Here is an 18977-nt window from a genome sequence, read left to right on the forward strand (position 1 = left end):
ACATTGAGAATCAAAGAAATATCAATAATAACTTTGTTCGCGGTAGATAGTTTGCACACATTCTGAATGTATTCTGAATATCTTCTAGACGTGTTAAATGCGCAGACTTTGCTCAGAATATGTTCTGAAAATACATTCCTCTACGAATGAAATATGAACATCTGAAATTATAATTTTAATTAAAAATTAACTAGAAGAAGAAAAACCACATAGGTTACAGATTATTTCGTTGTATGCATATGCGCCGGATGGAAAATCCTCACCCAGGTCCGAGTATACATTGGACATATTCAGATCACTTTCTGAATCAGAAATGCGTGCTCCACGAATACAGGATTTTAAATCCTGAACATGTTTTACTTTAACCGCGAACGCACAATTTTAAACTGTACATAAATCTGGTAACAGAAAGCTAATATCAACTGGTTTATTGGACACTTTTGTGAAACTATCCTTTTCGTCATCTTTGGAACATTCTTCCTTGATGATTCCTGATTTTTGTTGTTATTATATATTTGTTTTATTATTTCTCTTTCGTTTTCTTTTATTGTGACCAAAAATAGTTAAAGTATCCTGCAGATAGTAAGTAACAGAAAAGAAGAGGATTAATTTTGGTTAATGGTGACCATGATGCAATGAAACACTTTCTGCTGCATACTTAAGACATTCTGGGCAACATTAAACATTAAAAATTAAATGCCGGTAATAAAAATCACGAACCATGAAAAGGTAAGATTCCCAACAAAAAACGAAAAGGATAGTTTTATAGAGTACTGCATTCAGTCAGCTGATCTTATTGACACATAATTGATTTTATAAAAAAATTGCATATGGATAGGTTCGTTATCATTTGTACTTACAAAAAATGCTATTGAATACCTAATTTGCTTTCCTCAAAAAAAGCGAAGAAAATAAGAAGTTACCGTGGTCTCGGAAAACGTATACTTCCGGCAGAAAAATGGAAGCTTTCGAATAAATCATGGAGTAAATAGCTTTATTTTAAATTGTACTTTCTACTTATGTCAAATTTTTTATTTGCCTCTTGTAAAAACTAAAAAGAATTTGTACTACCTATAAATTATCATTAACTAATTGGCAACCACAGATAAAGTGGAGATTAGATAAAAGTAACGTGCGTCAGAAAAATTACAATCCTTACAGATAGAGAGACAGAGAGAAATTCGTTGTTTAAATTTTGCAGGACAAGGAGGATTTTTATAAGGAGGAGAGTTTGTTGGAGTGGTCCCTGAATTGCTCCTCTGCAGGGCTGGGGTTGTGGTGGTTACGAGAGGTTGTGTTTGCCTAACTTTTCTGGAGGGGGAAAGCGGAGATTTTGGCCAGAAAAAAACTAATGGGATCTTGCAAGCAAAAACGGTTCTTCTCGGATTGATATTTTTTGTTTATTTTAAATTTAAAAGGAGGCGGGCGGATACAACTGCAGCTGCGTTAATCCCTAGCGTCGGCCATTTGACTGGAACACGGGTTCACCAGGTTGCAGGGAAACCGCAGAAAATCTGTAACACGGGGGAGACGGAGTTTATCTGATTAATATGAGAAAATTATAAAGGAAGTTTAGGTAGATTTCAGAAAGGTCATCGTACGCTGCTGCAAACAGCGTAAGGGACGGATAAAGGAGTTTTCTCTTGGATTTTGAACCGAGGAGCCGCATATTGTTGATTCAGGGGATGAGAAGGGCTTCTTTTGCAGCGGAATTAGTTAATTCGATGGTACGAATCACATAGCGGGCTTGGAGCTCATTTAGGCGGCTTGGAATGGGGGTTATGTCGGTATTGACATAAACGGTGCTGCTAGTGCTGAATCTATACTTGTATTGGCAGTACCTACTCGCAGGACAGGAGTTTTTTGAGAAGATATTCGGGTAGGTAGTGCTGGGACGAATATATTTTCTGCACGTCGTCCTTGCAGAAAAAATAGATTGTAATGAACAAACATTTATGGCTATTTTAAATTTTAAAGTTCCAAATAATCATTTCAATTTGTGGTAAAATTAGAAGTAAAATATCTTAATGGCATACCTACTTCTATCAGTCTCATTGAATATTCAAGAATAAGCCACTTTTTGACTATATTTTTGTATTGTTGCTGAAGATTGCGAATGTTTCCAGACAACATCTAAATTACACAGTAAACTTTCAAGTAACCTACCATGTACGCAAGTAGCTAGATGTCGTTATACTTCTCTACTAGTGATAGTGCATTATTATATAAGAGAAATCAAATCTATACATGCGGAAACCAATGAATATTTATTTAATAGTTACCTCTTTTGCAGTTTTGCTATAAATAACGAAAATCTGAATGAATAAAACATGCTAGGTTATAATTGGATTTAGCTAAAAATATACTGAAAATTGAATACGGAATAACGAAATACAAAACGGCTTAAACTTTTTTACTTTACATACCTTTCGGTCTTTTCTAAGAGAATCATATTTTTCGGTGGCACAAATAAAAATTTTCAGGTTGTAACTGAATGAAAATAATGCCATAAGTTTGTTTTATTGCAATCTTATTTTTTTTTTCTGTAAAAATTATAATTTGTCATAACGCACGCTACTTTTATGCTTTCTCCACTGCACCTGACGGTGCAAATTAGTAATTGATTATTAATTTATAGGTAGTACAAATGAAAAAAAAGCGAATCATATGAGATTTCTTTCGAATTGAATTGATTTTCGGTAAGAATCAGAATTCTCTAACGGAGGAGCTACGACCATTGAAGAGCACTTTATCCGCCTATATAATTTTCTCGACTTTAGAGGGGTGCAAATAGAAAATTTGTTTATTTAGATAGTAAGAATTAAAATGAAGCTATTTACTCCTCTATTTAATCAAAAGCTTCCCTTTATCTATCAGAAGTATACGTTTTGCGAAAGCTCGGCATTTTCTTGTTTTCTTCGCTTTTAATTGGGGGCTGCAAAGTATTTAATAGTATTTCTGCTATCACAAATAAAAGCAAATCTAGCCATGTGCGATTTTTCTAAAAAATCAATATTATTTTGCCAGGGTCTTTTTGACAATCGACAATGTTGAAATTCGGAGATCAGTATTTGCACATATTTCTAATCAAGACATATTGCACTGCATTTTGTTTTGCTCCATGCTTATCAGTCTTTACGGATGCTCGAGACTCCATTATACAATAGTATGTTACAATGAACGTGTTTATGGTTACTTTATATTGGAAAAAGTATCCGAAATAATTTTTTATCTTTGTTTGAAACACCTATATTGTCATTTGTACATGTACTTAGAAAAATTTGTATGAAAATGAGAAATAGCTGCAAAATACCTCAAAAAATATGAACGAACTATGTTAAAAAATACACATAAAACATGATTATTTTTGTTTTCAGATAACCAATTAATTTGATTACAGCTTTTAAGGCAAGTAATTATACTAACATATTCTGAACTATCAACAAATGTTGACTAATTAGAATACCAAATTGAAGTTGCAAATTTGTAATTCAATTTATATTTTAATACGTCTGTGAAAGAAATTAAGCAGATTTAGAAGTTTGTTGGATTTATTGAAGTTACGAATCGGTTTAGATGACCAAAAATTGATTTTAGAGCTACCTAGAAAACCGCTGCAATGCAGTTTAGATATCGCCAAAAATTCAAAACGAGCGAATGTTAGAAATGGAGCAATTTACGGCTGTCTTAATAGGTGTAACAGATGATATAGCTGGTAAATGAATAGCTATCAATTGGTTTTAGATTATACGATGAAAGCAAAGGGAAAATCCGAAAAGATAATCTCGTAACTGAGGATTGTCTAGTGTGTGTATGATTCGAATACAATATCAAAATCATTACCATGTCAAGTTTTTAAGTAACCCTAACCGAAAATTCCAAAATCACGATTTCACATATACGAGTTAAGTTCAAAGAAGTACTTTTATTCTTAGAAACTTTCTTTTAAAAATATTGAAAAACATTATAGAAAAGAGGAGGCCGAGAATATCATTGTGCATAGTGCAGATCTCTCAAACTTCTGCTCGTGTAGTGTATACTATTCTTCTTTATAGCCGGCCGAAAGTAAGTAATGAAAGAAATATTGAAAGCTGACTTTTTTGGCAATGCATATGATTACATATGGTAATTAATTTCGCTTTATTATCCAAATTAATAATAAGTATGAAGTGCCAAAGTAAAAGGCTCATTATAAAGCATCAGCAGTATATTTTTGTGCAGCCAATATTTAATTTTCATGATTAAATTATAATACTTATTTTAATTATTGATTGTGAGTAAAATAAAAAAAGCTTGAAAATTATTTGTGGATTCATTTCCAAATAAAAAAACATCGAAGTAAAGTGAGGAAAATAATGTAATGAAACAACTGGTTGGGCTGATTTTTTATTAGTGTATTCCATTACTTTGTGTGTAGAAATGTAACTTTACAAGGAAGTTGCAAAATTCTGCAGCATTCACCTTGTTTCATAAATTTGCATTAGGTATATCGAAAGTATTTAACAGAAGCTTTTATCAGAAAATTAAAAATTAACTGTTCAACAAGTTTAGCGAGTAGGAATAAAAACTATCTTCAGTATTTGTGAAGTACTTTCAATGATGAAAAAGCACAACAAGAATTACTTAGTTTCAGCTTTTTCCAGACTAAATTTATCGAATAATATCATAAATTTACCATGACTGCATGCGTGAGCTATTGGCAAGTTAGCTACCGCGTTTGTAACTAACTGTACATGAAACAAAAAAAACAAAGACGGTTTCATCCAACCAAAAGTGATGACTACCGTTTTTTGGTATAGTCGTAGGATGGTGTTTATCGACTATCTTCAAAAAGGGAAAACAATAACACCAGTGTATCACGCATTACTAATTGGAAATGAGAAAAATTAGAAAAAAGCGACTGCATTTGAGGAAAAAGAAATTTACGAATTGCACTGGTTTCAGACAACATTCGTACAAAAATATCTTTCAAATAAACATATCATTAATTTTCTTTGCTGCATTATAACTTATCTGTTTAATTTAAAAATACGCTTAAAATACAACATACAGTTTCAACTATATTATATACATAATTTTTTACATTCTTTACATACATATATTTATGTTTATCATTTTTAATTCTATTCTATAGCGGCAAGCTTAAATTTACTCTCATTATTTTTGAAGGAGGACTACGAGTATCCAAGTTACAATTTTCATCCAAATCTGTTTTTATTGCCTGATCTTCTCTTTTTGATATGTCGTACGTGATTCCTTAGTCTTCTGTTTATTCTTTTGTGAATTTGCTTTATCGTTTTTTAAACTGCCCACTGCAGTCGCACAAAAATTTGATCTTTTCAGGGAGCATTTCACATACTCACTTTGTGCTCTGAGAAAATCCGGCGCGCTGCTGACTTTCATTAATTTTGTTCTATATACTTCCAGAAATCATCATAATGAAAATATTCTATTTAACAATTCAGGAAATAATTTTTCCCTGCCTTCTCGCTAAACTTGTTGAGCAGGTAATTTATAAGTTTACTGATCGTTATCTCGGTTTTTAAACTAAAAAAAAATCCGCGCTACTACACAACGTACAAACCAAGTTTTTTCACGCGTCTTTTCTTGATACCTAGTTCACGTAAAGTATCGTTAATAAAATAATAAAAATAAGTTTTTCAAACAATGAACAAATTATTACGGACATCGGTAAAAAATATTTTAAAATATGTATTGATTGCTGCCTAAAATTCAAAGTCGGTACAAAATTAAATAAATATTTTTTGTTTATTTCGCCTGGTCAATTTGAAGGAACCTCAAATCTACAATCTACGTATAGGGTGTGGCAGTAATAATGTAGTGAGAGAATGATATATGAAAGCTGTATATATTTAGAAAGGTCCGAAAGAGAAGGAGAAGATATTCGAAATGCAAAAATAATAATGTAATAAGGTCTAAAAGGTAAATTGCATTTTGGTTATAACTGTTGTAGATATAATTCACGATATTTGTTAAATTTTAATCCGTATAATATTTAGCGATCAAACTATAGTAATTATTCATTAAAAATTGATATTCTCATAATTGCTATCTATCAGTTTAATTCGTTCATTCGCGATATCAAAACGCGACACATTAGATTCTATTTTATTCATATCTTCGATTCACTTGGCTCCGATGACCCTGTCTATTGACCCAACTGCAACTACAAACCTCATTCCAATTTTTATTTTTACCACTTATATGTCACAGATGTGAATTATTTCTTGACAAAATCACGTTATTATTCCGATCCATCTCGAAGCACTTCTATAAATAAAGCACAAATGAGGTAGGGCACCAATTCCATCAACTTCGTCAACTCGTTAATTTTTTTTGGCTAAAAAGAAAAATTGACATCAAAGTGAACTGCCTTACAACTTACAACATACCATAAACCTGGAAATTACGATGGAGTCAATTTGAGTAGCTGAAAAGCCATTGCTCTTGCTCTGTAAAACTATCCCTTATGGCTCTTAACTTTAGACAAAAATCTCGGTTCTCTTCTCCAAAACACCGTTCACGTCTATTTGAACATGAAAAAAATTGCTGCAAAATGGATCTCCAAATGTTGATTGTTGAATGTTGACCAAAAGTGTGCAAGAGTAGAAGCATCGGGTTCGATTTGTGCTCGATTTGAAAACGATGTAAGCTTCTTAAACCGAATTGTTACTATGGATGAGACTTGGGTACAGAAACAATGCAACAATCGATGGAATAGCGACACTCTGGTTCTTCAAGACCTAAGAAGTTTCGTGTCCAAAAATCTGCTAGAAAAGTTCTTGTTTCAGTTTTTTGGGATTGTCATGAAGTAATCATGATTGATTTTTTGGATAAGAGTGGAACAATAACTGGAGTTTACTATTCGACATTACTGACCACTCTACGGGAAAAAAATTAAAGAAAAAAGACGCGGAAAGCTATCCAAAGGTGTTTTATTTTTGCAGGATAACGCCCCTGCACACAAATCTCATGTTGCCATGCAAAAAATTCGTGATTTAGGGCTTGAATTACTAGAACACCCCCTTATTCACCAGATTTGGCTCCGTCGGACTATTTTTTTCCAACGAGGAGGTAATAAAAGCTGTGGAGGTCTAGTTTGCAGAGCAAGAAGAAACATTTTTTTTAAAGGTCTAGAGACGTTGCAGGTTCGCTGTAATAAATGTATCCAATTAAGAGGAGAATATGTTGAGTAATAAAATATTTTGACATTGAAATTTTGTTTCGTTCTATAGTAAGCCAAGAATTTTTCAATATATCCTCGTATATTAAAAAGCCATATCAAAAGTTTTTTTCCAATGAGTACCTTCTAGCTAATAAAAATTAGAATTTTTATTAATTTTAACAGAATGTCTTCCCAACACATTTCACCGAAAATACGATTGTAGGAATTCTAGTTTGATTATGGAAAATTTGGAAGAGCCGCATAAACGTCGAATAATACAAGTAGGTCCTCTAACAGTTAATGCAAAAACATTAATATTTAATTGTCATTTACAGACAACCATTTATGTAAAATTGTTTATAATATAGAGGAATACTTAGTAGTACGCTTGGTATTAAGACTTACGATTTACAGTTATTAAAATAGACTGATGTGGCGAGTTTCAAACAGTACGTAAAGCTTCAGGAACCAAAATTTCGAACAAAAAATCGTTTGAAAGAAAGTAAATGCGTTCTTTAGAAAAGAATTTCAGTAGCTCTTGCCACGGTTCGAGATGATAAGAATCACCCTGAAATGAGTCGAAGTACACTTGAAAACTTTCAAAAGAAATATCTAGGTTTTCGCTGGAACGAGCAATCCAGATGTCGATTTAATAGAAAGAATCGATATTGTAGTATGGAGAAGTAATTACTATAAAAGAAATGAAAACCAAAATAAGAAATATATTTTATTTAGATGAAACATGAATCAACGAGAGAGATACACCAAATTAATTTGACTTATTCAAATAATTTAGGGGCGCAGATAATAGTACACATCGGCACATGATATTGTTAAAGGTTTATTGACGTTTGCATCTACTCGATTTCTTCGACACTGATTCGAACAATTGATAAATCATTTTCCTCGGAATAGTAATGTATACCTAATGCAAGATATCACCCCAAATTTCTAGAAAAATTGCCTGCATCCAAGTAGTTAACAAAAGATTTACAGATAAAGGGATAGGTTTGTAGTGATACGCTTCTGAGCTACGAGTGATTTATCATTTTAATACTCTTTCATTCATAAATAGGCTATAATTGAATAGAATGGGAAATGTTCAAGTTACAGCGGTCAAAGTATAATTTTTTATTATGACGTTTATGATAAACATGCGTGAATCCTTCTTTAAATACAAAAAAATATTTTCAGGTCATTTGGGTTTTTATTTCACCATTGTTAAGCAATCATTCTATTATCTGATTGTTTTAATTTATCTCCACTTATAATGCACATTATTCTGAAGAATAACTGAAACCACTTTAATCCAGCAAGCTTTTAGTAAGGAAAATGATTTTTTTTGAAACGCTATAATAAATATTATTATCTATAATTTACTTCAAAAGGAGGCAAAAAAATTTAAGTCGCAAATGTTCGAGGCACAACATGAATATATACCTTGATCTTAGAATTGTCACTTTGGACAGGTACAAAAAATCAATATAGAAAACTTCCTTTCGTGTGGAAAATAGATTCTTGAAATAAGCTTAAGAATAAAGTTGCAAATACAACTTACATAGAACGTTACATTAAAATATATCTATTGTTCATTAATTGATTGGTGATCCATATTTTCTGGTATGATTTTTTTTGAAAAAAAATGTTTGTAATATATTATGGCAATCGTGAAAAATTTGGTTTTTCTTCCTAATATTTTTCAACTTTTGCGTCGAATCTGTTTACCTTCGTGTCTACATTTTAAGCCGAAAAATATTAATTATATAATTGAATATTACAAAATGTCTATTTGAAAATTCAAAAAACATGTCTTATTCATACCAGTATTAGTATTTATTCGATAATCAAAAGCTCTCCATTCTTAATCTAAAAAGTACAAAGGCCCAATGGAGAAGAACTAGAATCTTTTTTGCTTCTGGATAAACAGACATGTTGTATGTTATAATACACTGATTATTCCATAGAATGGACGCAACAATAGATATTGAGTAGAGATTTGAAACGTATATAAATACTCTTGATACCTTCAAACTTGACATACTATTACGAGGGTTACGATTTGAACGCATCAACCGCTTCTTCAAGTGTAGAAAAACGTTGACCTCGCAATTTAGTTTTGATCTGCAGGAAGAAGAAGAAATCAATGGGTGCCAAACAATTAGATGTTTTAACTGTTGAAAAGCGTCTTTTTTTAATGATGTGCGACAGTTTGCATTGTCGCACTGCAAAATGATTCGTCTTCTGCGATCGATTTTTTCGAACACTTTCGGCAAACAAATGCTGGTGTATCATTCACAATTAAGCGTTCGGTTGCTCTAACGGAACGGTGGCGACATGTCTAGTTATTCCGAAAAAACAGTCGACCATTTGCCTGGAAGTGCTTCGTGCGCGAATAACTTTTGTTGGATTTTGCTCGTCTTGAAAAATCCATACAGTCGATTGGTATATAGTTTCGGGTTCATAAGCATAAATGCATGATTCTTCGCCTGTTACTATTCAATAGACATCTTTTTATGTACCGCGATTGCATTTTTTCAGCATTTCTTTACACGAATCGATAAAAGCAAATCTTGTCGACAACAAAATTCACGCGATATTGAATGAATGTCACATGATGATTTTGCAATGTCAGCTTACGTACAGCCTCGATGTTCCTGGCACAGCAACCGATTATGGACAACCTTCATGAAATTCATCCTGTAGCGAAGTGCGACCACGATTGACTTTAGAAAACCATTTATGAATATACATAGATCACATCTGTACATTCATATAATCGTTTTTTTCTACCGCACATCAATAAGACATTCTTAAAGAACAAATTTCATACGTTTCTATTAAGATTTTTCTACTGGCTGTTTCTTTCCCACGAAAACCTTTTATTCAATTATTATCAGAATATAAAAAAAGAATATATTCCTCTTGTGTACATATATATTTTTCAATGTTCTCAAAATATCTACACTGTAAATGCAAATTTTCAATAACAGTGGCCGTTGTTAAAATTATGCAAAATGTGATGAAACGAGGGCCACCATCCAAAAGATTTTTTTGGGTAGTTTAAATAAATTGCATATTCGCTGGACTAAGAGTTTTTTGGGTAGTTTAAAGAACTAGCATATTCGCTGGACTAAGAGTGGGTATATCATGAAAAAGAAATTAGGTTGAAATATGAGTCTTTAAAAACTTATATTCGAGAATAACCTTATTACAGTGGTGACTAATATTTATAACTTGAAAATATTGCATAGTAAACAAAAAAATTACAGAAAAGATCCCATCCTAAATAAAAAACAATAACGTATACACATGATTGTTTATAGAAATGTATTATAATTATTTGATTATGGGAAAGAAACGCTTGTAATTTGAAGCACAGCGTTAAATAATACTATGTAAATACAATCAGATGTACGACTCCGCAAAACCGAAAAAGTTCCCCAAACATTGAGTCATCATCAAAATCCACAGAGACGTGCTTCCCTTTCTCTCTCACATTGTGTCCGCATTCTTTAAGTTCTCACTACGGCAACTATTACAAATCCAAAGATACGATTATAAACTCCAATCCAAAGTTTAGTTCAAGATTCAGAGAAATACGGTAATATATGACAGATCAGCTGTTTTCAAATAAAAAACAAGTGCGAAAAAGCGGTTTCTTTTATTTACAAAATTTAGAAAAATCGGAATAGGTAGGACAATATGATAATTTTAGGCACTAACCATCGCAGTATAATATAATAAATTTAATTTGATGGCAAAGAGGTTACTAAAATTAACAAAAAATAAACACATGATAAGTTACCTGTTGATATATGAATGTTACTTAGAATAAAATACTACAGTTCAATGAACTAACCTGATAAGGAAAGGTAAGTAAGTCCATCACTTAACTAAATCGTAATAGGAAAAACTATAAATAAATATGAAGTAGTCGAAAATAACTATCCAGAAGTGGTGTACGTGCAGGTAAAATTAAACTTTATTAAATATTACTTTACTCAAAGTTTGAACCAATTGAGGATTTACTAACTATTTCTAGTTAAGTTAGATTCATAACTATGTAATAAAAATACAATATAAATAATAAATCTACAATAAAAATAGTAACCAGTTATTTTCTATATAATTATTTCCAACATTTTAGATTGCAAACACCCTAACAAATTTTGTATGTGAAAAAATAGATAAGTTTTCTAAAGGCACAAATAATATAATTGAAAAAGAATAGTTTTGTTAGAATAGATGGAATTAAATTTTTTGATAAAACTACAATGAATAAGAGATGAATATCAGTTGAATTTACTTATCTATTAAAATATCTCATGGTATTTTTGGCTGAATCTACTTTTCTTATTCACTATTAAAATTCAGAAAATTTAAGTATATTGTGATTATAACTTTATGAATTCAGTTACTATACATTTAAACAATACAATGCACTTTTTTGCAGATACAGTATGGAACAACACCTGCACGATAGGGATAGAGTTGGGGTCCAAGATGCAGTATTATTAGAAGACTATACGAATCAAAATGTTTTCGTAGATAACTTGCAGAGACGATTTAAAGAAGATGTTATTTATGTGAGTATGTAGTTTGAATTTTACAGATTAGTTAACTTTTTTAACCACAATATTAGTTCTAATAGTATACTTTCAATGATTGCAAATTGATAGCAATAATAAGACCAGTTGCTACAATCTGACATTTTTTGGGATCTAGAAATGTCTTAATGAAATTGATGCACTAAACCCCTTTGATCAAATATACTTGCAAGAAAGATAGAAACAGATTCATATAAAATGAAATGAAAGATTTCTAAATCCTATTTCTGTTACTGAACTTCCACAATAAGGTAATCTCAATATTGCTATTGCCACTACATTGTCTTGTCTCCAACATATATTATTTACTTGGGTTTATTTCAATAAATCATGTATTTTCATAGAAATTAAAAAAAATTTGATGACATTGTCAACTCTGGTATATAAATTAATATATAACATGAATTTGATTTATACTAAGATTTTCTGTCCTTGATTGTCAGCATCCAAATGCAAAAAAGGGATTATGAATTTATATCATCATAGTTATATTGAAATTTATAAAAAAGAATTAAAAATTTTGTTCAATTTTTTTATGTCTTGTTATAATTGATAGATTTCACATCAATATCTATATGTAGCATGTCGAAAAATGATCTTTTATATATAACTTCGTTTAAAGGATTTTGAAATCTTTATATGGTTCTAATATCCCATATTTTTTTAATACAGATTTATTTATTTTTATCAAATAAATGACTACTTAATCTACTCGTATTAGCTAAATATTTAGAGATATGCATTATATAAACAGCATCACAAGGAACCTCACGTCTAATATTATTTTTTTAATTCATTATCTTTCTATATTCTACACTAATGAAATATTTCAATTGCATAATATGCCCTATTCTAATCTCATGTTCATAAAATTAATTTGATAATTGCTGAAAATGTCTTATATAATAAGGATAGTTCCACAATTTGATGTTCAGGATCTAATTTGTTTTTTAATTTTCATTATCCTTTCAAATGTGGGGTATATAATTTTTTCAGACTAACAACAACAAACTAATAATCGTGAAACTTTTTGAGAGATAGGATGAACAGGAAGTTTAAATAAATAAATAACATTAACAAACTATGAATTAGCAGAAGAGTTATTAAGCCTTTCCATTATTCTTTTTATATCTGCTCATACAAACTCGCAATGATAGGATGATAACATAAGTAGTTTCTTGTTTGTAGTACAAGTAGTCTCTTTAACAAAATATTGTATAATAAAAAATATTGTTCAGCTAACAATAATAATTCTGATTTTTGCAAGAGAGTCGTATTCAATATTTCTTTCATATTTCCAGTTTTGAATATCATTTCTTGTCTAGATACATTTTGATAATTTTTGAAGAAAGTGACTTTGGTTGGCTGTATATCCATGACTAAGACTGAATAAAAACCAACTTTGTTTTCCCAAACCATTCTTTAAACTCTGTTCAACTCATTTCATTATCTTCTGTTTTTCTACATGCTAATATAAGAAACTCACCATTAACAAATTCTTGTGTGCTTCCAATGCGAGAAACAATTAATCCACAACCTCTTCCAGACGGAATTTTTGAGAACTGAAGGACCACCCTATATAAATGCTGGACTAGATTTTTTTCTGTTATTGTCTTGACAAAATTTGGACTCTACCAATCCACCTTAGAATAACTTTAAGTTTCAAAAATTCGTTGCCTTAGATTTGGCATATCAAGTATACAAATTATTGCAATTTCTTAGTATGACTCTCATTTTGAGAATGAATATGTATGAAATTTTCTACTAATTTTTCAATAATCGTTCACTACAATTTAAGTCATATTTGCAAAATTTTTCTCGTGGTCTTTAATTTCTCTGTAAATGTTTTCTCCTTTAAAATTTTTGTATATAGTTGTTTACCAGTACCAATATATTTATCTTCTCAACTCTAGTTTTTTTAGCAATAGTAGATGTAGAATGCAAACGATATAAAGAAATAAGTTTTATAATAATTGAAAAATTCAAATTTAGTTTAAAATCAATAACCTAAAAGAGCAAACAGCTCAAGAAAATTTTTTTAATATTATAATTGGTTAATTTTATTTATATATTTCCAAAATACACTAATAGACCTAAGGGATTATTGCTTTAATATAATTCTCAAAGATTTGAAAACTAGTGTAGTGAATCCCTATAGTAATTTCCAACAGAAACTTACTTATCTGTTTGTTTTCCTTATTTTTGTCTCAAACAATGTTTGTTTATCAATAGTTCAATTATAAGCGGGTGTTGTGTGTTTCCCACATTCTATTTATAATAAGAGCAGTTGATATCAAAGATATTATTAATCATTTTTTTATCTGTATTATTAATCAATTTCCATTTATAGAAAATGCAGGATAGAAAATAATGAAAAATTACCATAAAAATAACTTTTTTTGAAAATATCTCAAAAAACTAAATATATATGGTAAACAAGTTTGGAACTAAAAATATAGACATGCAAATTTTGTATAAAATTGTTGTTGAATAATTAATCAAGAAATTATATCAGATATATCAAATATATCAGAAAATCTCTAGGACGTAATTGCTTTATTAATTGATTTACAAGTTATATACATTTATATATACCTATACCTTTAAGTGTTTATACCTTGTGGCCAATACAAACTTTCTTATTTTGGAAAGATTAAGTGTTTTCAGATATATTACAAAAATTTACATTAAAAAAAGAAAATCTTACTTCACAAATTCGCTATGTTAAAATCTAATGAGTAATACTAATTATTTCTTGATAATTTTTTAAGAATATCAATGTTGATATAGATGTTCAAAATGCTCTCCGCGAACGTTTAGGCAACATGCTAATCTGGTATAGAAGTATCTTCTAATCTTACTCAATATCTCAGTCATGACTTATGTAACCGTAAGCGTGATTCATCTTTTAAGTCTTCTAAGTTGAGAGGTTCAGTTTTGTATACAATATTTATAACATATCCCCACAAAAAGAAGTCTACTAGCGTCATATCAGGTGATCGCACTGGCCATTTTATCAACCTATTTGAAACCTTATTATAAAGTTATAGGAACTCGTGGGTTTTCTGGTTAAGTCTATAAATTTGTCAAAGTTGGCACGAGAATAGTTTGAAGCAATTCTAAATATTTATCTCCAAAGGGATCTACGATATGATTTCCAACCGCTTCCGCCCAGACTTAACTTTTTCAGGATATTGCGTATGCTTTTCTCTCATCCAGTGAGAATTTTAATTGGACCGATAGCGGCGATTAACTTGAACGTGAAGTGTAAATATGTTCTCATAAGTCGTCGATTGTTATCTAGCATTAGCATCATTAGTTCACGTTCTCCTATCTAAATAGTCTTCTATGAGCTCTTAAGTTGGTATCATTGTTTAGGGATGCATCTTATTTTCCTTTAATATTCGAAAAATTGATGTGTGGTTAAGTTGGCTGCTTTTCGACCAGATTTATATGGGTTCTCGTGAAACTCAAGCATAATATCCAATTTCATTTCATGACATACTACATTGGCAACTACTTTTTTTTATGTCTTATCTGAGCAAGCTCGCGAAACTGCTTTACTATTTTGCTAATTACTCCCTGGGATATAGACGGTAAATTTGGAAATTTTTCGTGAAATAAACAAACAACTTCCATCTGTCCGTGTGTGATTTCAAAAATCAACCATTTGTAGAATTGTTATTTTGTGCATTTCTGTTATTATTATTATGTACAGCTAACAAAATTCAAACGACAATAAAGTAGTGACATTGATCACTGCTGTCATGCAGGTATACACAGTTGGAGTATAGAACATTGTACATGAATTACGCCTAAAATTTTCGGAAAAATCCAAAAAAATGAATAATATACAGGAGGCTGCTTATAATAAGAAAATTGGTATTGATCACTTTCTTATGATATTTTCTTTTTATAAGGAAATGCGCACTTGAAAATACACGCCATATTTAGTTATTTATGAATTCATTCCATTTGGCTGTTCCACGCTATATATGAACTATTATTTTTTTCATATCTTTGACGTATATAATTATTTTTTAGACTTACATAGGTCCAGTACTAATATCAGTGAATCCCTATAAAGAGATTGACATTTATGACTCTAAGGCCATCAAGGAATACAATAATAAACATTTTTTCGAAGTGCCGCCACATGTGTAAGTATAATAGATTTTAAATAAGAATTAATTTTGCAATAAATTACATACCTAAAAATTATCTGTAAGGTATCTAGGTCAAATATGGCAACTTAAGCTTCATAATTCTTTTTTAACAGTAATAAAGCTAAAACAAATCAATTTTAGCACTTATTTCTAAAAAGGGGCTATTTATCTCTATAAAAAATGCGAAATGGCATTAAAGGATAAATAGTATTTTGAAAAATAGAAATTGGCCATAATTTCGATGGGGGAAGTAAATATATCCATATATGTGGCCGCATTCAAAGTATATTATTTGGACCAGAGTTCAGTATAAATAAAGAACTATCCTTACAAGTAATAACAATTATAAAATCAACAATAAGATTTAGAAAGTTTTTCTTAATTCAAACTTAGATCCTTCATATATAACGTAACGTTTTTCGTATTTTATACTCTTTCTATTTGTGGGGTGAAACACTGTCTCTTACGTTCTTAATTTATTTACACACTCAACTTATAATAATTTATTTATAAATATCATTTGAATAATTCCTGCGATTACTTTTACTAATTCGTTCTTTTCACTACATTTATTTATTTAAAACTAACTAACTGCGTTTACACAAATCATTTACATATCTAGACATAATTCTACAAAGTTGTGGAACAAAAAGAAACACAACAAATAAATAAATAGACAGACTTTCCTAGAAATTATTTAAAAGAAATACTGTAAATAAACCGCCTGTAATAATAAAAAGTTCGAAAAGGAAATATCAAAGGTGCTTCCGTCATTAATAAAAAATTTTAAAATTTAATTGTAGCTGGACAGAGCCGGCCTAAGAACCCCAAGAAAATAGAACTTGATAAACCCAATGAAGTATTTGTTATTAGTCCAGTCTGCACCGAGTGGCAACAAATTAATTCTTGTTATTTGGAACAATATCATCAGTTTGGAGATTTTAAGAATATTCCTCGCCATTTTGGTTTAAAAAACTGCTTCAGACTTGTTCGTATGAGTAGAATATTTCCTTTTTTGGGAAGAAGTTCTAGATGGAACTGGCATATTTTTTGTTTATAAATATTTGATAGTCCTCATTATTTTCCTCCGTAAACATTAATTTTGTTAGCCCCTTTGCGTGTACCACACTATATATAGCTCTTGCTCTAGGTGTAGTTTTATGCTTGACGTTTTCTCCGAGGTTTTCAACATTTCACAGAAAGATAGTGTTGTGGAGCAGACTTTTATTAAGTTTTCGAGTCTATAATATCGTTGATACATTAATTTGGATGAAGTAGTCAGATTGCTACTATCAAAATCATTATACTTGGGATTGCAATCTATCTAGTTGCGTGTTTTGGATTATTATCAGAATCATTGTCTAGAGTATTTATCAATAGATGTTCAGTTATCTGAAAATTTTTATGATCTGGTATAGGCACCGGATTTTCCAAAGATATAATTTCGTGCAAGAGACTGTATAGGTGTAGTAGAGTTATGTTCATTATTTCAAAGAGGATGAGGAGGAATAACCTAATTTCCACCGTCTTAAAGCTATGAGGTAGCGTAGTTCTGCTTAAAACAGGTACCATAAAAATCACCGATGGGATTATTAAACTAACTATGGTAAAACATCAATTCCTTCATGTACCAACTTGACAATTGTACTAATAAACAGTAACTAATTATTACTATCCAATTTATTTTTATTAAATTTAGAACTTCATAAAAATAACCCGAGACTTTTCAGATGTGTGTATTCACATTCACAAAATGTTTCAGTTTCTTCTTATATTCTATTATTTTTAAATTATCCTCAAATCGAACTTAATATGAAACTGGTGTGCGGAAAAGCCAAATATTTCTGTTAGTGTATAATTATGAAAAATCCAAAACATGTCAAAATTAAATTATAACCTGATAGATAGACTGCACAATTTTTAAATAAACTTCCAATTTCTTCTTAAAAGAATATTGTCTATACAAAATTTCATCATTTTGAAGTAAGAAAAATTGACATAAAAAAATAGAATTACGTGATACCGAAATTCGCACGGAAGTAGATATTAAAAATGCTCACCACGAACATATTGACAATGACATTTTGATAATTAGATAATTCTCTTTGTTTTTATTAATTTTTGCAATAAATTTGAAAATAATTTACCACAAGCACGTACTTCGAGAACATATCAGTATAGAATTTAGTGGAAAACAGTGAAAATATAAAATGTAATACAATTCACAATAAATGCTGGAAATAACAATCTCTAGCCAAAATATATAAACGTAACCCACGTTTCATAAACTTGCCATACACGTTTAGAGATTGGAGGTGTATTTCTTATGGTGTCACACGATTTTTCAAATCGTTGATTTCAACTATGGGTGACCTGTAGAGTAATGATATGAGGTAACCTTATAAAGAGAAATCACACGAATTCAATTCTGGAGATTGAGGAGGCCAATGTTAAGGCTCTCCTCGACCATTCCAAAGGTTGGGATATGTTGCATCTAAATGTTCAGTTCTACTGAAGTATACTGGAACACTATCGTGCATAAACCACATGTTTTTTTAATATTGATGGCGATGTCTTCAAGTAATTTAGGGAGATCATTTTCAAGAAAACTGGTGCAAGAAATTCCATGTAGTGGCTGAGGCAGAAAATGTGGCCCAACTCGAACCCGTTGGATATGGTAACGATATAACTTCTGCTCTTTTAAAAATCGCCACACAAATGAATGTCGAATATTTAGGCTGTTGTCAATTTTTATAGTGCTTGTTTCCGGGTGTACATTCATTTTATCTTAAATATCTTGTTCTACCACTACATTTCTAACTATCTGGAAACGACCAGTGTTGGTTGAAATCCTTTTTTGACATTCCAGTTTCAGATAAGCGGCTGTGAATAGGTGCAAATACGGAATGATGAGGCGTCATTCGTTGCGGATATTTTTCAGAATAAAGACGTCTAGCTTGTTGAGAATTACCATTTACCAAAGCACAAAATGCAATCACGGGTAACGCAAAAATAACA

At 30.6% G+C, this 18977-nt stretch overlaps 1 protein-coding gene across 4 annotated transcripts in view; it reads left to right on the plus strand.

The window, feature by feature from the left end:
* Positions 1-18977, plus strand: part of LOC130442067 (unconventional myosin IC) — a 69891-nt gene that overhangs the window by 18918 nt on the left and 31996 nt on the right. For 3 of the 4 annotated variants that reach the window (XM_056776047.1, XM_056776048.1, XM_056776049.1), the window contains exons 2-3: positions 11640-11772; positions 15838-15953. In XM_056776047.1, the coding sequence (XP_056632025.1) occupies positions 11640-11772; positions 15838-15953 (249 nt within the window). Of the gene's footprint in view, positions 1-10855; positions 10879-11639; positions 11773-15837; positions 15954-18977 lie in introns of those variants that run through there. The other variant, XM_056776050.1, reaches the window with a different exon arrangement.

Source organism: Diorhabda sublineata, chromosome 3 (genome assembly GCF_026230105.1).
Source record: "Diorhabda sublineata isolate icDioSubl1.1 chromosome 3, icDioSubl1.1, whole genome shotgun sequence".
Classification (NCBI taxonomy): domain Eukaryota; kingdom Metazoa; phylum Arthropoda; class Insecta; order Coleoptera; family Chrysomelidae; genus Diorhabda; species Diorhabda sublineata.